Raw genomic sequence first — 27,986 nt, 5'->3', positions numbered from 1 at the left:
GCATTTAACTACTACGACACCAGGGCAAGGGTCCAATCTATACTGCAGAATTAATGCAGTTTGACACTGTTTTAACTGCCATGGCTCCATGTTATAGAATTTGGGGATTTGTGGTTTTGTGCGATATTTAGACTTCTCAGTCAGAGTGCTCCGGTGCCACAACAAAGTACAAATCCCAGGATTCCATATCATTGAGCCACGGAAATTAAAGAGGTATCAAACTGCATTATTTCCGCACTGTGGATTAGATCAACAATGGCACTATTGACTGGGCCTGACCCAGCCTGGGTAGTTCAATCTCTTCTACTGAAGGTAACAGCACTTGGTGGCCTGCATCCTATCTTGGTTACCTAATACTAGGTCTTCATTTCAATCACTATTCCTGGTAGTTTTTTATCCCTGAGATTCCAAGAGTATATCCACACTACACATTTATAACCATTTGATACCGTTTTAATGGCCATGGCTCTATTCTGCAGAAAAAAAACCTGCTTGGGCTGATGGGAGTGGCACCCCAAACATCTAGGGGGCTGCATGGACTCCATTGCTGAAATAGATTTATTTTTTTAATAGAGGAGTGGTCGTTGCTAGACCTATATACATGTGGCAGCTGTACCTATACTGCAGCAGTTACATCTGGTGTACTTCCTAATCAACTCTGCCCTCATGCAATGGCATGCCTGCCCCTCTTCTGCTTTCTCTTTGAATCAAACATTTGCTCACTTTTGGCCTGACACAGTAAATCACAGAAGGGAAAAAACAGCTAGGAGGTCACAGCCAAAGAACCTAGGCATTTCCCACATTCATCTGTTATGCTAATAAAGAATCTAAACATCTGAGTGTAGAACAGAAGAGCACCTGTAATTCACACCCATTGCCTTTTTCTTTTATTTTCTTTCTTTTTTTTTATTTTTTTTTTTATTTTTTTTTTTGGACAAAGTTGAGAAGTGCCCTCTGCTCTGTTCCATCTCACCATGTTGCAAAGAAGGAATGAAAAAGAATCGAGCAAAACATGAGGACACTAATTCAGGGGCTTTATACAACCTTCAGCAGATTCTGTCAGTCTGCTGCATTCTTCCAAGAGGAAGCCAAAATTTATTGGGACAAATTTTTGGCACACTAGGAGCTCAGTAGTATATCTCATTTGTTCAAATCAAGTTTTGGGTTTCTTTCACTCCCATCACGAAGCTGCTTGCTGTAGCAAAATCCAGCATGTTCCCTTTTTAACTGCCAGCTGCAAATCATAGCTTCAACTCACACTGATTTCATGCACTGAAGGTAGCTGGAAGAAATATTTCTTGAAAGTTGTTTTTCAACAGTTTAAGCTCTGTCCACATGTACATCATAGCACCAAAACACAATGGCCAGAATCCTGTAGGGTTTTTCTGTTTATGAAACTGCTTTCATCAGCAGAACCTGAGCCAGTTACAGAGAACATAGAACTTCCTTGTTGAAGCAGTTTCACCAGCTGCCAGGTTAATTCTGGACACAGTTTGGAGTGCTGGTTATGACCTATAGAACATAAATGGTCCAACTCCAGACTATCTGAAAGACTCCATGTCCCTGTATGAACCTATTTGAGTCTTAAGATCCTCAGAGGAAGACTTTTGTTTGGTACCATTACCCTCATGGACACAGGAGTGGACATTTTGGTGCCTGCTCCAGGTTTTGGAATTCCTTTCAATGGGAGACTATGTTTCTCCCTCTCCTTTTACTATCAGATAAAAATCATTTTATTTAAACAGGCATTTTATCATTAATTGGTTGTTGGGATGGTTACGGATGTATATGCTGTATGTTTTATCTCCATTGTTATGTTTTAAATGATTTTATTGCTGGAGGACGGATGGATATATAACTAGATAAACAGACAGACAGGATAGATAACATCCTCAAAACCTGCTCTGGGGGGGTTGGAGCCAGAAGGGGAAGAAATGCACTCACAATCAGCTTCTAATGCAATTTTGGATTTCGGTCAGTATTATGAGTAAAATCTGTGAAAATGTCCCTGTTTGTTACTAGTAGCTATCATAGTGCCTCTGCTAGACTAGGAAGGAAAATGTTGGAGGAAAGGAAATCATTCTCGCAAAAAGCAAATCTCTGCGTGGGAAAAATGTAAATAACACATGGACTTATGTTGCCTTTTTCACAATAAACCATCATATATATCCCTGAGACATATGTGCTGAAATAGCAGTATTGTCTCTTTAGGTGTTCTAGTTTTTGCAGGGCTTGTACGAATACTAAGAGCAAGAAATATTCATTGTGCCTCAATGGTTAAGTTTTACTTTTACAGTTAAGCTAATTTATTAATGGATAGTGTATTCAGAAGGTTTTCTTCTAATCAGGTTGATTTATTATAACTCTAGAGATTTCACACTGTCAGGCATTTGATCTGCAGGAGTTATCCATGTACAGTATACTTTACCTGTGTGATAGCTCAGTGGTTCTTAACCTTTTCTTTACCAGAGATATAAATATATTTTGTTGCCATGTAAAACCCCCCCCAACTTAATTCAAGATTAAACTCTAATAGTAGTAGTAGTAGTAATGAAGCTATTAAACCTACTGTCAAGCATTCAGATGCACAAGTGGCCAGCTGCACCATCAACCCATCACATCATCGAGCCATCACACGCCCTATGAAGCGAGATTACAACAAACATAGCAGTTTGTCAATAATTCAATGGATGAAATAAAAACATACACAGTCTGGCCAGTCCAACAGGGGACCATGCGGGGAAGGGGGCATGTATGGGGACCCTCCATGATTGTGCTTTCTCAATGTGTCACTAGGCACACCAATGCACTGTACGGGCGGGATATCACTTGTGTGATGGTGTGGCCGGGTCACACAGGGCATCCAATGGGATAACATTTGGGTCGACAAGGGAGGTAACTGGCAGTCACAGGTGGTGTGTTTCTACGATGGTGCGTATGGCTAAGTGCCTTCGCAGTGGATTTTGTGAACAGTAGGGGTTCCAGCCAAATCTGGAAAAACTGAGAGTGACCCATTTTTTTCCTCTCCATTTGCTCAGTCCCCAAGTCTCCTCCCCTCCTGATGAAGAAGTTTTATATGGGGCAAACTGAAGCATTTCTGACAGACCAGAATCCTCCCAGCTGGAAAGGAGTGCAGAAAGAGAAAGAAGGGTAAAGCCTGGCTGGCTATCAGCTCCTTTGTCATTCAGCTGCTCAGCTAGCTACCTCCTCACAGCAGAGTGGCCATGTGGCAGGCAATGCATAGAGCCAGCCAGCCATCCTTTGCCTTGGCTCCTGTCACCAGGGCTGAGCAGCACTTAAGCCTTCATGCACCCCCTGTGAGAACATTGCAGCCCCTTGGGTGTCATGGCCAGCCAAGAGCAGGTCTCGCAGGATGAAGAGGAGGATGGGGTTCCTCCAGTGCAAGAGGTAATTGAGGCTACACCAGGTGTTAATCCTGCTCTGCCAGAAGCCAGCCCTGATCTCCCAGCCCCAGAGGAGGAGGCTCAGCCAGGTCCTAGTGCTGGTGGGATTCCTCTGGTGGTACAGCAGCCTAGTGGTGACTCTGGGGAGTAACCAGGCTTGGATGTTCCCTCCTTTAGGCAGCGCAGGGCTGAAAGTGCTGGCAGACGCAGGTCCAGGAGGATTGCTGAGAGACAATTGGCAAACAAGCCTCAGCTGGCACCAAGGAGGGAATCTCCTACTTAACCACCTGTAAGATGCTAACTCAGGGCCAGAGTTTATTCTGTCCTGGACTGCAGCCAGCACACACAAACATACGCCGATAAGGATAGCTCAACAAGGTAATTAGCTATGCAGCTGGAAATAGTCCACAAACCTTGCAGGGAGTGAGAGAAAAAGCAAACCGAAAGCCAAAGCCGAAATCAGGATAACAGAGATCACGATAGTCAGTCCAGTCCAGGGTCAGGTCAGCCAGAGGGTAGCAATAGTCCAGTCCATTCTGAAGTCAAGAATCAAGGCAACAAGGAGTCAAGATACAGGGAGCCAATGCAGGCAGCAATCACACCAAAGGATCATGCAATAAACTCTGGCACCAAGTTAGCATCTTGCAGGTGGTTAAGTAGGAGATTCCCTCCTTGGTGCCAGCTGAGGCTTGTTTGCCAATTGTCTCTCAGCAATCCTCCTGGATCTGCGTCTGCCAGCTCTTTCAGCCCTGCGCTGCCTAAAGAAGGGAACCTCCAAGCCTGGTTCCTCCCCAGAGTCACCACTAGGCTGCTGTACCACCAGAGGAATCCCACCAGCACTAGGACCTGGCTGAGCCTCCTCCTCTGGGGCTGGGAGATCAGGGTTGGGCTCTGGCAGAGCAGGATTAACACCTGGTGTAGCCACCTCTTGCACTGGAGCAGGATTAGCACCTGGTGTAGCCTCAATTACCTCTTGCACTGGAGGAGCCCCATCCTCATCCTCCGAGACCTGCTCTTGGCTGACCATGACATCGGGGATTCGTGGAACACAGATTAAGAACTATTGTGATAACACATTAAAAGGAGTGTCAGTTTAGTGGGTTGGTGGGTGTATTGCTTTCGTATTTGAAAGACTGTTTTAGTGTCAAAGGAATGCAACTGAGCTCTCTAATAGAGAATACTAAGGACCTCACAAATCCCAGGATTTCATAGGCTGGGACCATGGCAGATGAAATGAAATCACTCTCACTTGCAATGGCATCTTGCAGCTCCTTTGAGGCCAACTGAAAGAAAAAGGTTCATAGTGTAAGTAGACTAAGTCCATGAAAGCTTTGTGTGCTGACACAGACTAACATGGCTGTGTCTCAGTTGCAAAGTCATCTATCTCATTTAGTGGAAGAAGCACATTTTTAAGTTTAACATATCTTCTTTTTTCCAAACAAATATTTAAGACCCAAAATATACAGAATGCTTGAAAACATACGCAAAAGCAGACCTTCCACTTGTCTAAATGGGCTGTGTAGGATCCCATGCCTGTGTAAGTGCCAGTGTAAGGATGAATATAAGGATGCAGAGGTTACCTTTTGACAGAATCTCCCACCACATACACACATTGTTTCTGTCTGTAGCTTTAATCTCTTAAATTCATATCTCAATACTGTACATTTTAGCCCCCCAGAGATGAGGCCCTCATCTTCTAACCAACAAAGAAAGAGTATCTATAATCTACAGCATATAACGTACTGTTTTATATATCATGCACTATTATCATACACTATTTGTATATACAGTAAAAGGATTTAGAGAAGCAGGTTACTTAAGAGCATGGTTTTAACTGAATCCAGACTTTCAGCAATCCTAGTCCCCTACCCATTGTAAGTGGGCAATTTTACAGCTCTTTCCTGTAATTTGAAAGTGAAACACTGAGAAGACAGATAAACAATTTTTGTTGTTGTTAATTCAGCTGCTGTTGATTCATCTGTTCCAAGGAGTTTGAATACAAGCATCAAATGTAAGTATAATTTGCTTTCCTTTCAAAATAATGTCTAGCTTCACCTGTTTGTTCTAGAAATATTTGTTTTGGATGATCATTCTCTGTGTGTGTGTGTGTGTGTGTGTGTGAGAGAGAGAGAGAGAGAGAGAGAGAGAGAGAGCACATTCATGCCATTTTGAAAAGTTGCAATATTTTCAGCAAAACAAATGACACCACACAGAGGTACTACAACTTTAGGTTTACATGCACTGCATGGGCTGGTATTGTGTGAAATTTGGGGGTACATCTACAAAGCAGAATTAATACATTTTGACACCTCTTAAACAGCCATGGCTCAGAGCTATAGAATTCATGGGTTTGTAGTTTTGTGAAATAGTTAGCCTTCTCTGTCAGACATTTCTGGTGTCACAGCAAACTGCAAACCCCCCAACTCCATAGGATAGAGCCATGGTAGTTAAAGTCCTGTCAAACTGCATTAATTTTCCAGTATGGCAGCAGCCTAGGGCTGTGATCCTACATAGTACTTGTAGAGCATTGTGTTCTGTGACTATGTGAACTTTGTCTTCTACTCCCCATAAAATATAGTTTCTCAGTCCCTGAGTATCATCCTCTCTCCAGCCTAGGCAATATCTGGCTGCAGCCACCACCATCAGCATCACCATCCTGATCTTCAGTAAACATTCTGGAATTAATTAATTCATTATTTATTTAGTTAGTTATTTTTCCTTCCAGACATCCATCTCATCATTCACAACATAACATCTACATAAACATAATAACCTATCTCAGGACCAATAGGCAATAAAGAAAATTTAGGAGGGGGGGTTGTAGACATAAATCATCATTAAAATACGATTAAGTGACTTCCTATCCTTTACTGTGAATACGTATTTTTCATCTTATATTCTTCTTACAGATTGAACTTCTTATAATTCTTTTTAACTTGTATTACCATAGTTCATTACTGTTACTTAAGTTACTCTCCGCTCCAGTCGCACACTTACTCTCCTTTCTAATTTCCAGAATTACTTAATATGAACACATTCTTTCTATTTTCCTTTGCTTCAACCCCTATATTTCCTCATCCTGAACTTTATGACCTAAATGATGGTTTGATGTATATATTATGAGTAAAATTGGAAAATAATTCCATACACTCCAGCTGTCCTAATTTGACAGGGAAGTCCTGATCAATCTTCTCTTGTCCAAGTGGCATCATTAGGATGGATGTGGTGGTGCAACCCACACTGGGTGACACCCAGAAGGTGTGTGATACCTGGTCAGACCCTCCCAGCTCGGTCCCCCCAGGTGCCTTCCCATCATTTTTCTCATCAGGAAGGGATGGCATGGGGGGGATGGAGTGTGTGCTGCCCCCCAGAAGTCCCCTCCCAATAGCACCAAGCCCTGGAAGCTCTGCCCCCTGCACTGGGTGACACCTGGTGCAGGGATGCCACTGTGTTATCCTACTATTTTAGCTCCTTTTAGTATCTCCCAGGCGCGTTACAGACCGCCATAAGAGACGTCCTTAGGACGTCCCATTTTGAAAAAGGGACGTCTCTTCCAGACGCCCCTTAGCCTATCACGGACAGAGTCCATGACAAATGGCGGCGGCCATTCCACACGGCCGCTGCCATATTGACGTAATGAACGCTGTACATCCACACGGCGCACCCCGGAAGTGACGCCGCGTGTGTGCATATTATGCATGCCCCCAGAGTGGCTGGAAGCCACAGAGAGAGTGTGCCTGTCTGGTAACTGGCAGAGGAGCAGGGAAAGTCCACTCTTTGCTGACATCCCGTTTGGGACTGCGGTGGTGGTCTGGATCAGGATCAGGCCATGCATTTGCCGCAGTCCCACATTGATCAGGGGACAACCAGGGCTGGAGCAGCCTCAGACCACTCCAAACTGTGAGTCTGCATGACCCCTTAGACAAATAGCCTTATCAAACAAGAAAACCAATTTAGATAGAGCCAAAGAGTAGCATTTTCTCTGTGCCTTACCACATGACTTCTAAGAGCTTCAGTTCTCTTCCAATTGATCCAAGAGGCAGTCATAAAGGTGTATCTTTTGTCGAACTGACTTTTCCAGCTAGAAAAAAAGACATATTTTTAAAACCATCACCCACAGTCCCCATTTTCACCTGCAAAACATTGGAGGGTATGGAGTTTTGGGAAGGCAAATATCTTCTCTTTTCTGCCATCTGAAGAACACCAAACAGACATTATTACTGCAATTATAAATGGTTGATATCCACTTTGCCCCACCCACTCAATGATTTTTTGGGGTGTACACTGGTGCTGTGAATCTGTCTTGCATGGGGTGAAAGAGTTTTGTCAGGAGGTACTTAATACAGTTAGCCTTATCCACGGATTCCTTATCCACCAATTCAACCATCTACCGTTATATATATATATATATATATATATATATATATATATATATATGGGGGGAGAGAGAGAATATATTCCAAATAGTAAACCTTTATTTTATCATATTATATAAGGGGTACCATTTCCATGCCACTGTATATAATGGAACTTGAGCAGCCACTGATTTTTGTATCCACCGCGGGCCCTGAAGTCAAACCCCAGTGGATACCAAGGGCCACTGTACCTCTTTCTACCAGAAAGCACATATGCTCACATAACCTCAAGTTATTTGATTTGAAGACAAAGTCATGTGGATTTCCTATCAACATCTATGAATGAAGTAATGCAAACCGTGAGGCAAAATGAATACATAGTAAAAAACCATATCTGGAAGCAGCCTAAGAACAGAATTCATAGATGTTGATGGGAAATCCACATGACTTTGTCTTCAGATTGCAACTGTCCCTTGTTTTCCTATTATTTCATTCACCTTTTTTTCTTACCAGAAAAAAAAACTATTAAGAGGAAAAGGACAGAATAACTATTGCCTGGATTAACACAGAATACCCAGCACTTTTGAACTGTGAGTGGTAGGAGCCCATTGTCTGGAAGTATCCTTAGTATCTGATTATTTCAGTTCAACAAAGAAAACAGGACCAAGTACTACCTTCTGAACTTACCATGCCTCACTGCTGCTGGCTTCACATTTCCAGTTATATCCCAAAAGCTATGTACCGACTCCCTTAAAGGAACTATGTGTTGGTGTGTACCTTTAAGTCATTTCCAATTTATGGTGACACTAAGGCAAACCTATCATGGGGTTTTCTTGGTTCAGAGGAGGTTTTCCATTCCCTCCCTTGAGGCTGAGAGCAGACTATACTTATACCTATATCTAGCCAATAAAGACAATATTTCCCCATGTCTGTGAGCATCTACCACAAAACATGTTAGGGACATAAGAAGCTGCAAGGTTTTGTATTTTGGATCACAGCTCCCAGAATTCCTCTAAATAGGATAATAGGAATTTTCCAAAGCTCTGTTCTGAATCAGAGCATTTGTCCATCTGAATCTGGCAGTTTACCTGGTCAAATCTTACATTACATTATTGAGTGGTGGCTGTTTCTTGAGGTTTTCCACCTAAACATTTTCCTTATAGTGTTCTTGTTGAAAGGGCATATGTTTGCACCACTTCAGGAACAGATTTTGTTTTAATTTTTAATTTTTAAAAAAAGGAACTGACAAATCTGTTGGATTGTGGAACTGATAATCATGTCTTTGATTTTTTATTTAATTTTATTTTATTTGCAGATAAGAGTGCTCCTGTTGCATAAAAATGCCCTGACTAGCAGGCAGGCGGAGCTATAATGCAACAAGGTGGATTTAAACTCCATATGATAGGGCTTCAGCTGAGGGCACTATGCTCTGACATACAAGATGGGTACAAGATGGGTACACAGGATAGTGTCTAGAGACCAGATGGATTTGGGTGGTGTCACTTTCAGTGAATAAAACATAATGTGTGAGTGGGGATAATGCATATTAACTAACTCAAGTCTGGTAATTAATTCACACCCTATCACACCTCTCTTTTTTCCTTCCTTCCTTCCTTCCTTCCTTCCTTCCTTCCTTCTGGTCTGTCATTTAAATTCAACTTTCCCAACAACCATTTGATGCAACCAAATATCTCCTTGTTTCTTTAAGTATATTTATATCCCACTTTCCTTCCAGCTTGGAATTCAAGGTGCTCTACATTGATGTGGCCAAGTGGTCTCCCATCCAAACACAAACTAGATCCAGACAATCCACAATGCACAATTACAACACTTTGATACCACTTCGACTGCTATGGCTCCATCTTACAGAATTCTGGAATATGTAGTTTGGTGAGGAACTTAGACTGCTCTACTAGAGAACTCAAGTATTGCAGTTCCAGGAAGTAGACAGGAAAATTCTAAGTGCCCCAGTAAACTATACACTCCAGGATTTCATAGGACAGAAACAGGAAAACTAAAGTGCTCTCAGACTGCTATAATTATGCAGTATGGAGACACTGCTGGATATGGAAAGAAAAATGAAATCAAGATCAGTGACAAACTTAATTAAACAGATTGTAAAATGAGAGGCAATCTTTCAGGTAGTTTTACCCAAAGGTTTCCTGAAAGCTACCAGATATGTTAGACTTCCACTGTTCTAAAGTAACACTATAAGATAACAATATGATAACACTCCTATTACTGACTTTGTAGTCTATTTTGGAAAATTCTAAGTTTGAAGGAACTAACTTTAAAATGACAAAAAGAGCACTTTTTAAGGAGCCAATAAGAAAATGTGCCACGAGGGTCAAGATTGACAACCTCCATACCATTCTCTGTAAATACTATTGTGTGTCCACAAACAATTGCAGAACAAATCAGACACTTTCACTTATTAGTGCTGGTAATAAATTAATTTCTAAGTTTTCACATTATCAAATTAATTTTTCAAAACTAACATTTCAAGGTCCAATCCATTCATAGCTTCTGCAGAAAATAGACATCAATATGTCAATATACAGAGGATAATCATTTGCATATGTAGTTGTGGCTGCTATTAATTTGAAAATGGAAAGCTGGTTTCCCTGGAAATGCATATAAATTTCAACTAAGTATATTATCATCTATACATTACACTGTTGAACAAAAATAGTTTTTGCATCTTCAGGTAAATCATTTTTTTCTAAGTTACTTCAGAGCTAAGATTAAGCCTTCAGACTCTTTTATCATTGAACTAACAATCTACTTTGCTGATGTGGTTATTACTTTGAGTCTAATTGCTGGAAAACAAGTATCTGATCTTTCCAGGTTAAACGTCCTACTTTTGATCATGAAAAGTCATAAAACGAGGCCTCAAAGCAAACATTTACACTTTGTGCTGGCATAGGTAGCTTTAGTACAAGGACCCAACTGACACTTGAAAGAGCCAAAATGATAGAGCCTAATTTGCACAATGTAATTTGCATTAATTTGGAAAATGAATGCTGTGCGTGCCATTACATTTATAGTAGTGCATGTGTTATCCTGAAATGGTTACACTGATAATTACAAAACAACTGACAGTGAACCCATGAAATTTCTTGAGCATTTCTTTGGTATTTATGTTTTCAAAAAGATCTCTTCAAAAAAAATCTCTGCAATTAAGAGGCAAGAAAGAGTATACTGTACTCAGTTGTTGTTGTTATTTACCAACAACAAGTTAACTTCAAATTATAATGACTTTATGAATGAGAGCCCTCCAGGAGATCTTCCTTCTGGTTGGTCATTAAAATTCACCTTTCTCAGGAATCCTTTGGTGCAACCAAATATCGACTGTCCCACTTAGGTCTTGCAAATTTAGGTTGTAGCTTCCTTGATTGAATCAATCCACACATAGCACAGATTTCCTCTTTTCCTGCCTCCTTCCACTTTACCAAGCTTTATTATCTTTCCCAGTGAGTCATCTTGTGTCATGATATATCTGGAGGACAAAAGCTTCAGTTTAGTCATCTTAGTTCTAGGGAGAGTTCATACCATCTAGTCCATGGTATAACTCATCTCCAGACTCCAACACCAAATTTCAAATGAATTGCTTTTCTTCCTGCAAATTTTCTTCACTGTCTTTCACAATCATAGATAGAGAATGGAAGTACTGTGGCATGGATGATTCTGACTTTAGTATTTAATTATATATTTCATACTTAAGGATATTATTTTTTTTCCTCCATAGGCGCAGTGCATACTGCCAACAAGTGGCGTACCTGCGCTGATTTTAGGGTTAGGAACCACACGGCAACTGCACAATCCCGAAGCCTAATACATGTCGGTGGCATTACAATGGTGGCATCCCATGTACAGGGGCACCGCCATTGTGATGTAATGGACACATAGCATCCGCAAGTTGCGCCATGCCAGTTACGTCACGAGTGCACCATCGGTGCACTCGCGGTGTAACTATAGCAATAACAATAGCAAGTACATTTTTATACCACTTATCAGTGCACTTAAGCACTTCCTAAACAGTTTACAAAGTGTAAGCTAATTGCCCCCAACAATCTGGGTACTCATTTTAGTGACTTTGAAAGGATGCAAGCCTGAGTCGAGCTTGAGCCCTTTTGCTGGTATTGAACTTGCAACCTTATGGTTTGTGAATGAGTGGCTGCAGTACAGGCAATTAACCACTGCGTCACCAGGGCTCCTTTGTATGGCTTTTTCTGGGTTCTTTTTCCTCTGGAAGAAATTAGGCCACCGCCAGCCCAGACTTACCAAGAGGTATGTATCAGACCATAGTCTTTTTCTGATTTCTTGACTAAAGTCTTCATTTTGATTTATGATTGAGCCAAGTTATAGGAGGTCTTTGACTATTTCAGTGTCGTCATCATCCACTTTAAATTTGTACAAATCATCTGTGGTCATTATTTTTGTTTTCTTAATGTACAGCTGTAATCCTGCTTTTGGATTACTTCTCTATTTTCTTCTGTGATTTTCCTCAGTAGCCATCCCAAGACTGGGGGCTGCAGCAACCACACACCATGGCCCCAATCTGGCTTTTTGCCAGCTTAAAAGGTTGCTGCTCCTTTTTAGCCAGCAAAAAGCCAGCTTTTCCACTGCTGCTGCAGCTTTGTAGTGCTCTTGCGGCATGTGGCGTATAAATGCCACACTGCTGGAGTGCTGCAAAGCTGCCTGCCATCTGGTTGGGTGGATGGCTTCATGCAAGCTTGGGAGTGTACCTCGTCTAAATGACATGCCCCCAAGCCACTGGGAAACTGCCGCAAAGGGGCCGTCCGTTTCACCCCTTTGTTATCTTCACACCTTGTTACTCAAAGTCTAATCCAGGTTTCTATATGATGTGTTCTGCATATAAATTAAACAGGGTGATAAAATGAAGCCTTGACTGACAACCTCACAAATAGGAAACATTTTATTTCTCCATATTCTGTCCTCACTCTGGCTTCTTATCCTTGAAAGATTATTTGATTTCTATATCAAGCAGAATGCAACATAGGCAGCGCAGTATGAACTTGCAGGTGATATTACTCAGGATGCTCTTGTAAAGTACAAAGAGAAAAGTTACATTTATTGTTTCAGGAAATCCATCTTGGGATAGGAAAGAAGATAGACAAAAGAAGATTGCCTAGATTTCAGTAGAAAAGCCCCTGATGTAAGTCATCCTGAGGTAGGAGCTTCGTGGACATCCCCTTCCCAGACAAAAACAGAAGGGGGAAGTGACCTCTGCAAGCAGGAAGAAAACTTGAGTACATAGATCAAAGGAAGCAACAGAGAGGTGAAACATAAGTACAGACATACTGTCTAGAGTTCTCTCTCATTAATCATTTTATACAAGCATTGATTCAAAATGACCTTAAGAGACTAAAGACCTGGACCAAAACTAACAAAACGAGTTTCAGCAGGGAGAAATGTAAGGCAGAAAAAGTGAAATGCACAGATATAGAATGGGTGGCACCTGGCTTAACAACAGTACATGTGAAAGGGATCTAGAAGTCTTAGTATACCACAAGCTGTATACAAGTGAACAGTGTGATGATGCAGCAGATTTAAAAAGCCAGTGTGATCTTAGGTTGCATCAACAGGAGTGCTGTATCTAGATCAAGGGAAGTAACAGTATCACTCTATTCTGCTTTGGCCAGACTTCACTTGGAATACGTTTTGAGCATCACCATTCAAGAAGGATGTTTACAAGCTGCAGTGTGTCCACAGGAGGGTGACCAAAATGAATGCCAGAGGAACAGCTTAGGGAGCTGGGTATGTTTAGCCTGTGGAAGAGAAGGTTAAGAGGTGACATGATAGCCATGTTTAAATATTTGAAAGGATGTCATATTGAAGACGGAGCAAGCTTGTTTTCTGTATCTCCAGAGACTAGGACATGGATTCAAAATATAAGAAAAAAGATTCTATCTAAATATTAGGGAAAGCTTCCTTATTGTAAGAACTGTTTGACAGTGGAATACGCTGCCTCAGGAAGTGGTGGAGTCTTTGCAGGTTTTTAAACAGAGGCTGGACCGTCATCTGTCAAGAGTGCTTTGATTGTATATTTCTGCATGGCAGGGGTTGGAATGAATGGCCTTTGTGGTCTTTTCCAACTCTATGATTCTATGGACCTTATCACCACAAGGCACTTACTGCTCTGGAATCGTGGCTGAAACACTTCAGAAGTGCAGAGGTAAGATCGTCGACTTCTGAAGTGTCACTGAAGCGGTCCCACTCTTCTCTCATTGATGAATCATTCGCAGAGCGCAATTTCTGTAATAACAGGATCTTCCGTTGTGCAAAAAAAAAAAAGCTGCTCCATGAACGCTTTGACAACGGAAGAACAGTAAAATGCCTCAATGACATTTGAGAAACGTGACCGTGATCCCACTCCATTCTTCTGAAGCGTTTGGCCCACGATTCCAACGCAGTAAGTGCCTCGTGTGATTAAGGGCCTATGATTCTTGATGCATTTTTGCTTCCAACAGTCCTGAGTAAAGCTGTCCATCTCTTTTAGAGTGGACCATAATTTCTCATTATCCAGTCAAAAGTTCTGTGTAATCTAAAAAAAACATAGGTTTATTTTCTTTTGAAATTCTTTTGTGTGTTCCATTACCCAATGTATCCCAGAACTGAATCTTATTTTAAATTCACCTAGAGTGGGCGCAGCACCTTACCCAACTGTGGCCACAGCCAGTAGATAGCAGAGTGCCCTGGTTGGCAGAGGGGAGTGAATGGAGGGGGATGTTAGGCAGCTTGTTGATGCTTCTCCTTCCCCTGCCCTGTCCAGTCCGGCTCACTTCCCATGTTGTTTCCCCTGCAGTGGCTGGCTGCTGGGGGTGGAGATGAGAGCATGAGTTACCGCACTGGGGTGATGCAACCACTGGCCAACATATTGTTCTGTCAGCAGATCTCTGAGAACAGCCAGTAGAGGGCATTTTTTTCTAGCGAAGATGCTTCTGTCTAATTCTAACACCCAGCATTCAGTGCATCTTTCAGCCAGGATTGCAATGCCAGCTAGTAGTTTTCTTCTCCACAGTAGACAGTTTTTGGTTTGATGGTCTTTGGGAGGAAATATAAATTAAATGACTCAGGCTCATTTTACCCTCATCATTCCCAGTTTATTTGACAGAGTTAAGAAACATAATGTTCTCGTTTATTTGAAAGATGAAGACAGTCATTGAACCAAACGGAAAATATACTTTAGAAAGCAAAAAAAATTTAAGATTGTAATAGAACAGTCCTATACATGCCTACTCATAAGTAAGCCCCACTGAATTCAGTGGGATTACAATGCATTAAGTGTAGAACTGCGCCTAATGCATTCAGACCTCATATCCTTTTGGGTCAGACACAAAGTGATTCTCCTCTTTTATCAGAAATTTTTACTGCAAGTCTTTTTAATCCCTTTCCTCTCCAATTCTCTAAGGGTTTTTTTCTAGTGGTGGCTGGTCATTCCCATATAAATGAGATGGAAAGTTTCTTTGGGTTTCAGATGAAGTTTAAACAGTTATCCAATGAAAACCTAGAGTGGACTCACTGCCCCACTAACCTGGGAGCCATCAACTGCCACTTGTGTTCCCTAAACATTTTTGTACTTCTGCACATCTTCTGCAATATCTGCCAAGATTTTTGTTGTCTTCCTCTTGTGCTGCCTAGTACTATATTCACACTTCTGCCCTGTATGAATCTCACTCACTCTCAACATACCTAATAGGAGAGCAAGTTCATAGGAATGTAGAAATCAGTAGAACATGAGCTAATCAAGGCCCTCTGATTTCCACCCTAAAGCTCATTCCAGCATTTGTGGTGGTGTTTGCCTTCATGTCCTTTCTGACTTATGTGACCCTAAAACAAGCTTATCACAGGGTTTTCTTGGCAAGTTTCTAACCAAGAGAGGTTTGCCTTTGCCATCCTCTGAGGCTGAGAGGACTGTCACATGCCAGTGGGTGTTCACAGCAGAGCAGGGATTTTAACCCTACTCTTCCGAGCCATAGTCCAATGTTTCAAACCCTCATGCTGGAACTTCAGTATATACCAAATGTTGAGCTGTATATTTTCCACATATGTAAATGTATCTATATTTCCATTTGTCACTTTTCAAAATGAATTAGTTTTGAATTGATGCTATTTGTGAATGGCACATCTTTCAGATCTTTACTGTGGTCAGTTAGTGTTGTATGTGAAAGCAATCAATTCTCTTATCAAAACTCATTTTGTCATGTTCAAAACTCACTCTGAGAAGATTCCTTTGTTATACATGCAGTCAGGGAGTATTCTATTAATATATGTAGTGTGCTATGAAGCCATTTCCCCTCCTAAGCTGGTGTGGACAATGTGCACCCCAAAACCCAAGATTTGTCCAATTTAAAAAAAATGGGGGGGGGGGTGATTTTTCAACCAAAAAACTGCTCAATATGTCAAAGCTGGTGTAAAACTCTCATCCACTAGCCCAAACCCTTTTTTAAAAAATCAGCCAAAAATTATGCTGGAATGACATGACATCATGTCAGTTGTATTGGGCATGCTGACCCAATTTGTTGGGAATTTAAGGGGTAAAATATCCCCCCCCCTTCCACAGTTACCCACTCCTGCCCTAAAGGCTTTTGGGGCTGGGGGATTTCTGGAACCATGGGTCTCCTCCCCAGCCTTCTAGTGTGCTGCTCTTGCTATCGGATTATGCTTACTACTGCCTTCCTCTAAGCTGAGAAAATGTGACTTGTTCAAGATCATCCAATGGGTTTCCATATTCAAGCGAGCGATTCGAACCTTGATGTCCCAGAGTCTTAGTCCAATACAGTGGTGCCTCGGGTTACGAAATTAATTCGTTCGCGCGGCCAATTCGTAACCCGAAAAGCCTTCGTACCCGAAATGCCATAGGCGCTAATGGGGAAAAAGCGCGGCTCTGCCGCGGCTCCATTAAAATAGCGCCGGAGTTTTTTCGTAACCCGAAAAAACTTTCGTAACCCGAAACAATAATTCCCTATGGGAATTTTCGTATCCCGAAAAATTCGTAACCTGGGTATTTCGTTCCCGAGGTACCACTGTACTGAAACCACTACAAAACACTGGTTCCTCAATTTATATACAGAACTATAAAAATTAATATTCTGGAAAGACAAAAGGGAAAACTGATGAATACTATTTTCCTGTGAGTCCAAGAGATTGTTTTTTAGCTAGTCGCATGCTGAGAAGTCTCTTATTATTGCATGCTACTTTGCTGCTGTAATCTCCTTGGGGGAAATATTATTCAATGGAATTAGTTTTGAAAAGCAAACTATCATTTTATTTTATTGAGTTCCTAAATTGTCTGGGGGCCCTGCGAAAAATTAAGACTGCAGGTTTGGAGATTAAAGTTTCTAAAGTGATCTTCCTGCACATTCACACTGCAATCTAATACATACCTAGACAGAAATAAGCCCTACTGCATTAGCAGACTGTTGTTTTTTTGGGGGTGGGGACTTGCTCCCAGATAAATATGTACATTATTTCTGTTCATGCAAAATTTTCTCACCAGTTGTATCTGCAACAATATGTGCAGCCTAAGTTATTTTAACAATGAGATAAACTCATTGCAATTAAGGTATTAGTTGATTGGGACCTGCAGCCTGGCAAGTGTATATGGGGTGCATCTACACTGTAGAAATAATGCAATTTGACACCACTTTAAGTGCTGCAGGCCCATCTCATGGAGACCTAGATTTTGTAGTTTAACAATGTTTTTATCCTTTTCTGCCAAAGAGTTCAATTACCTCACAAAACTACAAATCCCAGGATTCCATAGCTTGGAGCCATGGAAATTAAAATGGTGTCAAACGGCATCATTTCTATGGTGTAGATGCACCCTACAATTGCTGCTTCAGTTATAACAGAACAAGCCCACCAGTGTTAAGCACTTTTTAGTTCTACTGAATTCATAGAAAATTTATTAATCATGTGCTTAATTCTGTCATTGTACTCAGGTGCTTGATGTTGGCTGGATCATGCCTTTAAAAAAATTATTTTAAGTTTCTACTTCATTAAATGAACAAATGAATGTGAAATTGCCATGGGAGGTCCTGGGCCCAGTGTTATTCAACATCTTTATCAATGACCTGGATGACAGAATTGAGAGCATACTTATCAGATTTGCAGATGACACCAAATTAGGAGGAATAGCTAATACTCCAGAGGACAGGATCAACATTCAAAATGATTTGAATAGACTATAAAGCTGGGCCAAAGCTAACAAAATGAAATTCAACACAGAGAAATGTAAGGTACTGCACTTGGGGCAAAAAAATGAAATGCACAGATATAGGATGGGGAACAACTGGCTGGCTGAAACTACATGTGAAAGGGATCTGGGAGTCCAAGTAGACCACAAGTTGAACATAAGTCAACAGTGTGATGCGGCAGCTAAAAAGGCCAATGCAATTTTAGGCTGCATCAATAAAAGTATAGTGTCTGGATCAAGAGAAGTAATAATGTCACTGTATTCTGCCCTGGTCAGGCCCCACCTGGAATATTGTGTCCAGTTCTGGGCACCACAATTCAAAAAGGACATTGAGAAACTGGAGCGTGTCCAGAGGAGGGCGACTAAAATGGTGTAAGGTCTGGAAACCTTGCCCTATGAGGAACGACTCAGGGAGCTGGGGATGTTTAGCCTGGAGAAGAGAAGGTTAAGAGGTGATATGATAGCCCTGTTTAAATATTTGAAAGAATGTCATATTGAGGAGGGAGCAAGCTTGTTTTCTGCTGCTCCAGAGAACAGGACCCGGAACAATGGATGCAAGCTCCAGGAAAAGAGATTCCACCTCAACATTAGGAAGAACTTCCTGACAGTAAAGGCTGTTCGACAGTGGAACACACTCCCTCAGAGTGTAGTGGAGTCTCCTTCCTTGGAGGTCTTTAAACAGAGGCTGGATGGCCATCTGTCAGGGATGCTTTGATTTGGATTTCCTGCATGGCAGGGGGTTGGACTGGATGGCCCTTGCAGTCTCTTCCAACTCTATGATTCTATGATTCTATGAAGATTTCAACCTATGTGAATAATCTATATTAATCTATATCAATCAATTAAGCAAACATCATTTTCCTTGCAGGTTTATTACTTACCATTAATCAGCACTAGATTACATTGCATTTTGTGAGAATTAACTTGTTCCACCTTTCAAATCTTTATTCAGGGGCTGGCTTCTCATTATCCCTTGCCCACACTGCTGCCAGTGGCACTACTTGCTACCTTCTGGCACTTATGCATAGGGCTGTCATGTACAGGAAGTCTTTGACTCAGAAAGACTGCACTGGCTCAAAAAAAGAGGGATTCATCCCTGAGGGGGCAGAAAAATAACCCTAAGAGGCACATGTGACCAATGGGCTGGTCTTGCTTGCAAGGCTGTGTTTTTGTTCTTGTACAGGTTAAATAAGAGCTCATTTTGTTGTTACGCGCCTTCAAGTTGTTTCCGACTTAAGACCAACCTATCATGAGGTTTTCTTGGCTAGTTTCTTTAGAGGGGGTTTGCCACTGCCTTCCTTGATGCTGAGAGAGTGCTTAGCAAAATAAATGTTTTGAATTTTTTTCAGATTTTAGAATATTTGCATATGCATAATGAGATATCTTGGAGATGGGACCCAAGTCTAAACATTATTATTATTATTATTATTATTATTATTAACCTTTATTTATAAAGCACTGTAAATTTGCACATGACATGACACAAAAGGAGAAGGGAATGGAGGTGGGGAAGGGGATCAGGTCCAGCAGTTCTTCTCTACCTCTGAGACCTGGACCAAGGGAGATGGACTGGAAGGAGGACTTGGCTTCTTAATGGATAGTTAAAACGAGGCATCCTGGGGCAGAGAGGGGCTCACCCCGGGAACACTTCACTAAACAATATAGTCTTTAACTCAATTTTGAAACTGCCACTGATTTTCTCTATGGCTGAGAGAGTATGACTTGCCCAAGGCCACCCACTGTGTCTCCATCTCTGAGTGAGGATTTGAACCCTGGTCTCCCAAAGTCCTAGTCCAACACTCAAATCACTACTGACTGTCTCTTGTAGATGATGCCCCTCATCAAATGACAGTATTTTATTGTAGAGTTTTGTTGTTTAACAAAACTGGCTAGTTTAGCGGAGGTTTTTAGGGGGAATTAGAAGGCTCTGTAGTCTTCTCAAGTCTATAGTCTGTATAAATTAGGGGGGAACTATAGCTGTCAAGACCAGCTGAAATACACCTGTCCCCAAGGTTAAGTGATCAGAATTATAGGCATGTATAGCTGAGGGATTGTAACATGCACCTAATGGAAGGAGCATGTTGACACAGTACTAAATGCTACTCAGACAGCAAATTATGTAACCAATTGGGAAAATCAATCATTCCTTTTCCTCCAAAGCAATCTTTTGCTCCATTGCTCATTCACAGTTTAATAACTTGGCTGTTCTTGCTGTATTGCAAGAGCACCTGGTGAAACTGAGCCTTGTCCTCCTGAAAAAGTTTCCACAGCACTAAAAAGTTGCTCTTCCTGGCAGTGGATTATTACAGAATATTTGGAAAATGTGGCAGAATGTTTGGAAGTGGCTTTTATAGAGTTTATGGTCATTCATCTGCCTAATTTCACAAAACTATGCTATAATATATATGCTGTTGTATCCAGATAGTTAAACAAACAGGGCAGATATGGACATGGCTGTCTATCTGTTGGGTTTGTATGTGTGTTGTCACTCTAGCTACTGAAACACAAAGTACTACCTCGTAATGCTGTCCCACTAGAATGGGCTGGTATATAGGCTGACTGTCAGGTTCTGTTTCTGTACTTTTATTGCACACAGTAAATTGTTTTATCACATTGTACTGAGTTTGACAAAATGATTACAGACTGCTTCAGATACATTCCCAAAAGAATAATGGTAACTGAAAAGACAGCTGCCACTTAAACCCAGCCAAAAGGAGCAAGGAACACAGGATGGTGATGGTGAAGGGTAATCAAACCCTTTAAGTCTGCATTGCCAGACACAAATTCTCATGATGTGTACAGATGCCAATTAACATATACCACTGAGGACTACAACCAAACAAAATACTATTGGCAATAATGCTAAAATAAAGAGTTTTCTTTACCAGAAACAAAAGTTAATTCCTATGGCAAATGATTGCTTTTCCCTGATGCCATGCAGCATTTCTCTTGAAACTTTGAATACACAAAATACCACAAGATATATTGCAAATGATACAGGACAATCCTCTTTCCAAGCATCTTTGTTTGGAGTGGACATTGGTCAAAGTCAGTTGCTGTGCTGAATGAAGAATAATTTTGATACTGACCTCTAACTATGCACCACAAAGTGAAGGTACCTGTATTTCTTTCAAATGTCTCTGAGGAGATATTGTTAGAAGGCACAATGAGACCAATTATCTCCTACCTTTTTTTACCCATCTTTAACTCAACCAGTACCAAAGGGCCCATTTTTAATTTTGTTATCATGTGTTCTCTCTCTTGCACTTCCTCTGACATTATAATTCTCTGTATTTTTTCATTCCCTCACCTTCGTCCTTCCCTTTTCTCATTCTCTTTTGCTTTTCTTAACCACCATTTTAAAATGGTATCATTAGTAGTTTTGTTAGCTTAGGTGCAGCATAATCTACTTGTTAGTTACAATCATCAAAATAAGTACCAATGATCAAGAAGACCCTAATTTTAGAAGATGAAACTGCTATTTCAGTGTTCAAGCTAGAGTCAAACCCATACCAATTTAGTCCATCCATATTACAAGTTTGAATGCAATCTTAGCTATCAAGGTACAGTTCGCGTAGGCCTGCTTTCCAAGCTGAGTGCAGGATGGTATCCAGAAAAAGGTGCTCACCTTACTCCAGAAACTTGACAAAGACAGTCCTGGTGACAAAAGCAGCAAAGAATCTTGTAGGAATTTAAATACTAACTTATATATGGCTTAAACATTAATGTACAATATGCACCATAGCTACCCCCCTGAAACCTCTGCAATGTATACAGAAAGTAGAGTGCATGAGCCCAAATCTACATGATTATTAAATAAACTTTTCTCATGTATTATGATTTACATCTGCGATGTTTGTGTTAGTTATCATTGTTGCATGAAAGGGTGTAGTGGGATGGGGGGCATAATGAGGTCATTGCACCCAAATAAGAATTCTGCCCCTTCCCCATGAATTATTATTATTATTATTATTATTATTATTATTATTATTATTATCCCTTTCCTGACTCAAGGCAGCTACCAACCAATTTAAAACAGTGAAATTAAAACAATAAAAAGCATTACAAAAGCATTATAAAGTATAAAAACAATTAAACAATTTAAAACATTTGAAACATTACACATTAAAAGTTTAAAAGGTGTTAAAAATATATACTATATGAACTAGGGTATATGAAATTTGCCTTCAGTCCCCAAATTCCTAGTGTTGCAATAATGTAAAACTGCTGTTGAGCAGTTAAGGGTCAGGGATCCAAAGGAAAGGGTCAAGCAAAATTACCAAAGGAAGGTGGACACAGCAAATATGAGCGTTCAGAGTGTGAATGTTTTCAATGTCTCTGCAATGCTAGACATTTTAGGACTGAAGGGAAATGTCATAGGGGGCACAGATTATTTGGGGAGAGTGTTTTCATTTTGCTACCCACACCACCTTGTAGTTACACCCCCAATAATATGTGCATATGGCTTTTAATATATGAAGATTGTATACATTATTTGTCTTCTCAACACTATTATTTCCTCCATCCATCACAACTGTCACCAATGTGGCTTTCAGAGAGAAAGAATCTGCTTGACGTAATCCTCTCCCTGGTGGGATACAGACCGCCAATTTGGGGCAGGCTGCAGCCACCCCTTTGCGCAACGTATTGGGGCCAGGGCAACCACAGTGCCAGCCCAAACAACCCAATACGGCACTTTTCAGGACCAGGGAGGAGCGGCAAAATGCTATTATGTCAAAATGGCGGCAGCCATGTAGACAGGGCACCACCATTTTGACGTACTGAGTACATCCTAGAGTTAGGGAGCATCTGAAAAGGTCACTCCCAGACAACCCTAGCACGTAATCAGTATGTGCTTCAAGGCCTGTCTGTACAGGGCCCCTGACAGTTATCCTTTTTCCTTGTATTGCGACTTTTTAGACTGTAAGCCAGAGAGGAGGGGACTGTCAAATTAGCTACTGTAAACTGCACATATAAAGCATCATATACACTGATGGTGCTATATAAATAAGTGATAACAATGATAATGATAATCTTGTTACGCTAGTTACTGGAATGCCTGTTTCACTGGTAGCAAAATAAGGCAGCAAGAGATCAGTTATTTGGACTGGAATGTGGTAGTCTTCTTATTCAGTCAACCCACCCATCTTTCAGTTGTTTTCTTATATCCAGACAGGGACCAGCAGAAAAGAGAAAAGCTGATCAAAGCAGTTGAGAAATTCAAGAAAGCAATGATGCAGAATCTTTCAACACCCCAATACAATTTCAGGAACATGTCCACAGAGAATCATAAAGTAAGTTGGTGTCTTTGTTCTATGATCTGTATGCAGCCTACTTTTGGGGGGTAATGGCATATAAGTTATTTCTCTCCCAGGGGCCTATACTCCAGGCTTGTTCAACATATATGTGGTTGACACTTCTGTTTCTGTTAAAGAATACTGAAATTCTCCACTCTCAGGAGTCCTGTACCCTTTAAAGTCTGGGCTGTACAGAAATATTTAAAAGTGTGCTGCAGCCAGTGTATTTATGTAAATGTTATGTCCACCTCAAATGTCTACATAGAGATGAAAGATATTTTGTTTGTTTGTTTTGCTTTCATATTTAACCCAATTTAACCAAACTGACATGATTTCCACTTTCTGAATAAATACCTGGATTTGAATACAATGGTATATACAGTATCCATCAGATTGCACACTTCTAAGCTCAAAATCTGCTTGCAACAGTAGATATATTAGGGGAAATTGCATACAAAAATGTATATATCAAAGACATGGTTGTGTTAGTTTAGAAAATCTATATGCAAAGGGATCTTGTAGCATGTTTGAGACTAACTCAAAGAAAGAAGTTGGTAGCATGCCCTTTTGTAGACCTACTTCTCAGATACATGCTGATTTATGGCTGAACACAGCAAAACAAACACATATTGGATTTGTGCTTTGTCCATCCCTATACTGGGGTGCTTACAACAGGTACCTGTGGTATGATCCCTATTTGCAAGGTCAGATGGTACCATCACTTATGGAAGATAGGATGAACCTTTGCTCTGAACTTTGCACTGGATCACAATCTTAGCTGTTTCCTCCCTGTAAAGTATTCAGTCCCAGTGAAATATTTTTTGCCCATGCATGCCTCTGCAGGAAACATTTCACAAGTATTTATGTGAAAGAAAGCATTCTAGTGGGAGAAGCCCTATTTTATCATTATATACTATGGAGACAGCTTGTAGTCCACGATGTCATATTTTTTCCAAAGTGTAAAGTATTTGTGCTGAACAAGCTGTACTCTTTGAGTAAGTGCCTGTTCAGCAGCAGCAACCTCTCTCTGTATCCCCCTTCTGTTCTTTTTCCAAATTAAGGTTATTTTGTTTTTAATTAAAATTCTTATTGCTATTACACTAGCATTAAGTTAGGGATTATATGGTTGGTACTTAATTTAAATTGTTTTCCTCCACACCATTTGGTTCGCCCACTCTGCGACTGAAACTAATCGGCACACCTCCCATGTGATCTGACATGTTCTTCTGAGTTGGAGTTGTTTGACATAAATATTGGGATGATGACTTAAGTCGTGCTGGATGTTACCGTCTGCTCAAACTTTCATCAGCCCACCCACTCACTTCATTCTGTTATCCTTGCCTGACCTGCACACAGAATGTTGGCACCTTTACAGCAAACTCCTGCCCTAAAGACATCATTTTTTTGCTAATTCTGAGTTATACACTGGTTCCAGTCTTGCACACTTGTGCCAAGTAAATCTGATGGAGCTAGTGCAGGTTGTTCCATGATATTTGACTACCTATGTTAAAAGACAATCATGCCTAAATTTCCTAAAGGCATCAGATACTGTCTGGTCTTGAAAGCTAAGCAAGGTCAGCCCTGGTTAGTACTTGGATGGGAGACTGCCAATGAATAGAGGTGTTGTAGACTATGGGGATTAGTGCACAGCTAAATTAAGTGACTTACCACTCCTGAATTCAGGTCAGATCCAGGCTGCCTTCTGGTGTTATCACATGGCTTTTGTCCCCAAAACCACAATCTGGGTACAGCCTGGCTTCAATACTGGTCCCTGAACTCACTTTGGCAGCCATTTTTCAAAGTCAGGAGCTTTCTGACTTTGAAAAATGGCTGCCAAAGAAAGTTCAGGGACCAGTATTGGAGTAAACACACAAGTGCCTAAATACCCTAAAAGCATAAAAGTACAATATGGTGCCCCGCACATAAAGAAGATGACTGTAATGTCACTAGAACTTTCCTTCAGTACTAACAATGAGATAGAATCTTCCATCTTACTTAAATGCAACAGGTTTAGGGTCTGAAGTGCTGTTCCGCAGATGTTCCTCCATAATTCAATAGAGGGGAATAGATTAGGAATACAGTGGACCCTAGTTATACACTGGGGTTTGGTTCCAAGATCCCCCGTGGATAACAAAATCTATGGATGCTCAAGTCCCATTACATATAATGACATAGCAAGATGGTGTCCCTTATAAAAATGGAAAATCAAGGTTTGATATTTGAAATTTATACTTTTTTTGAACATTTTCAAACCGTGGATGCTTGAATCTGTGTATAAGAAGGGCTGACCATAATAGTTGTGGGGAGACTGCTGTTGCTCCTCTCAACATCTGTTCCCCAAAGTGGTTGCCTTGCTCTGTGTAATAATAGGGCTGGCCCTATATAAAGGATTAAAGTTAGTTGATAAGAGTTTTCAGATAAGAGAGCATACATTTGCATGTTTCATTGCAGGTACACCAAAACCATTGATTGTGTAGATCATATGAATTGTTCTTATGGATTGCTCTTAAAGAAATGGATGTCACAACATTTGATTGTTCTGATGAATAACCTGTACTCAGGGCAAGAGATCACATTTAGGGTAAAATAAGGAGAAACAGAATGGTTTCCAATTGATAAGGGGGTCAGGAAAGGCTGCATTTTATCATCCTATCTGTTTAAGGTTTATGCTGAACATATCATAGGTAAAGCAAGATTAGACTTGGAGGAAGGAGGCATGAAAACTGGAGGAAGGAGCATCAACAATTTTAGATACGCAGAGGATACTATACTACTACCAGAAAGTAGCAAAGACTTGGAACAATTACTGAAGGAAGTGAAAGAAGAACGTTCAAGGGCAAGTTTATAGTTGAATTTTAAGAAAACAAAGGCACAGTACAGACCGCCAAAACATGGCAGCCTGCCGGCACCTGTTTTTCCACCAGAGGCAAGCTGCAGCTACCGCACCGCACAGCTTCCCTCTGGTGGAAAAAGACCCCGCAAAAAGCGGGTTCTTTTTATGCCACAAGGGCGGTGTAACAAGTGTGCCACAGGCGCACTCTTTTTGTAAGTGCCATGCGGCACCGTGTGGATGCCGCATGGCACTTACATAACAATGGCGGCACCTGTGTATACCTTGTCATGTGCTAGGGTTGGGGGTGTGTGGGCGCTCCGCCCTGAGGCAGCCCTAGCATGTGATGAGGACGTCACAGAGGGCCCATATGTACCGGGCCAAAAATAAGGACCACCAGTAATAAACATAACTTTAAATCCGATGATGAAGACGTTGAAATAGTTTAAGATTTTCCACACCTTGGCTCAGGCATCAGTGAGAATGGAGACTGCAGTCAAGAAATCAGAAGACTAGGGACTTTATCACTTGAGGCTTGTAAAGTGGAATTAGAGCAGGGTAGTAGTGTCTGTGGCCATAACTTATCACATAAAACTGTGTGTGTCTGGTAGCTGGTCTGTAGTCCATCCACTGCTGGAGCACTCCTTTTCATTGACAGTCATACCCCTATCAGTGCCTCCCAATCATACTGCTTTTCCATTAATGATGCACATCTGATGACACTACTATCCTGCTTCCTCCCAAAGCAAAGCCAATATGCAGGCAGTTCATGTGGCATGAATGGGCATGATTCTGTTCCTCCCCCAGCTATTCTGAAGCAAGCTGTTTTTCTTTTCTTTTTTCAAATTATTTTCTTTGTTTCTTTTTTAACTTAATGGATTGCGATGATTCTACAAGTGCCCTTAAATTAAATATAAATATAGATTGAAAACCATACTGGAAAGGGGTTAGGGCAGGGAGGTGGGGCTATGGAGGCCAGCATGTGAAAGACAGAGGCTGGGACAAAAGCAGGATTATGGCAATTTGGAAATGCTGTGTGATAATGAGTGTCCACAACCTGGTGTGTGTGTGTGTGTGTGTAGTTTTATCTATATACAGTTTTATCTTATTAAAATGTGTTTTGTTCTTTTAATAACTATCTGTTAATACCATAATAATTTAATTCCTTTTTAATATACGTTTTTGTCTTTTTTTAAAAAAAAAAAATTGTACTGTTTTTAATGCTGTGAAACCGCTCTGAATCCTAGTCTTGGGAAAAGAGCGGGATACACATAAATATAATAATAATAATAATAATAATAATAATAATAATAATAATAATAATGGTATGTTTGCATTTCCTAGACTAACACAGATGTGATGCCTAAGCCCTAAAACTGGGAAGGAATGCTATGAAGGATCTAGATAAGATCCCAAAGTGTAATGATATATCATTAAATCACAAAGGCCTTTTATAGATCAGCCTGAAAAGCTGGCATGGGGGGCAGAGTCGGGGTGTAGCTTCTTCATGACGCACGCCCAACTCCGCCCCCCCCCCCAGGAAATAGTTCCCTACATTGTAAAACACATATGTGGTTAGAAAAGTGGCAAATTTTAATACATGTTTTTCTAATACATGTATTAGAACAACAAAAATGGGATATTTGCAGTATACAGGAAACCAGAATCAAAAAGAAGGAAGAAAAATATCTGAAAAATCCAAAATTGGGTGAGGTTTATATTTCAGCAGGAAAAACCAAAAAGAATGGGGTAGCAATATATGTAAAAAATAAAATTCCAGTGTTAGAAGTAATGAATGATAGTGAAGGGAGATATATTGGGAAAATATATGTAAAAAATAAAATTCCAGTGTTAGAAGTAATGAATGATAGTGAAGGG

At 40.7% G+C, this 27,986-nt stretch overlaps 1 protein-coding gene across 1 annotated transcript in view; it reads left to right on the top strand.

Annotated features, from left to right (window-relative positions):
* The window catches only part of LOC121919162 (spermatogenesis-associated protein 7 homolog), a 106,029-nt gene that overhangs the window by 46,767 nt on the left and 31,276 nt on the right, over positions 1–27,986 (top strand). The window contains exons 4-5 of the mRNA XM_042445463.1: positions 5,368–5,415; positions 23,154–23,275. Of these exons, the coding sequence (XP_042301397.1) occupies positions 5,368–5,415; positions 23,154–23,275 (170 nt within the window). The remainder of the gene's footprint in view (positions 1–5,367; positions 5,416–23,153; positions 23,276–27,986) is intronic.

The sequence above is a fragment of the Sceloporus undulatus genome, chromosome 1 (genome assembly GCF_019175285.1).
Source record: "Sceloporus undulatus isolate JIND9_A2432 ecotype Alabama chromosome 1, SceUnd_v1.1, whole genome shotgun sequence".
NCBI lineage: Eukaryota > Metazoa > Chordata > Lepidosauria > Squamata > Phrynosomatidae > Sceloporus > Sceloporus undulatus.
This window is presented reverse-complemented; position numbering and strand designations above follow the sequence as displayed.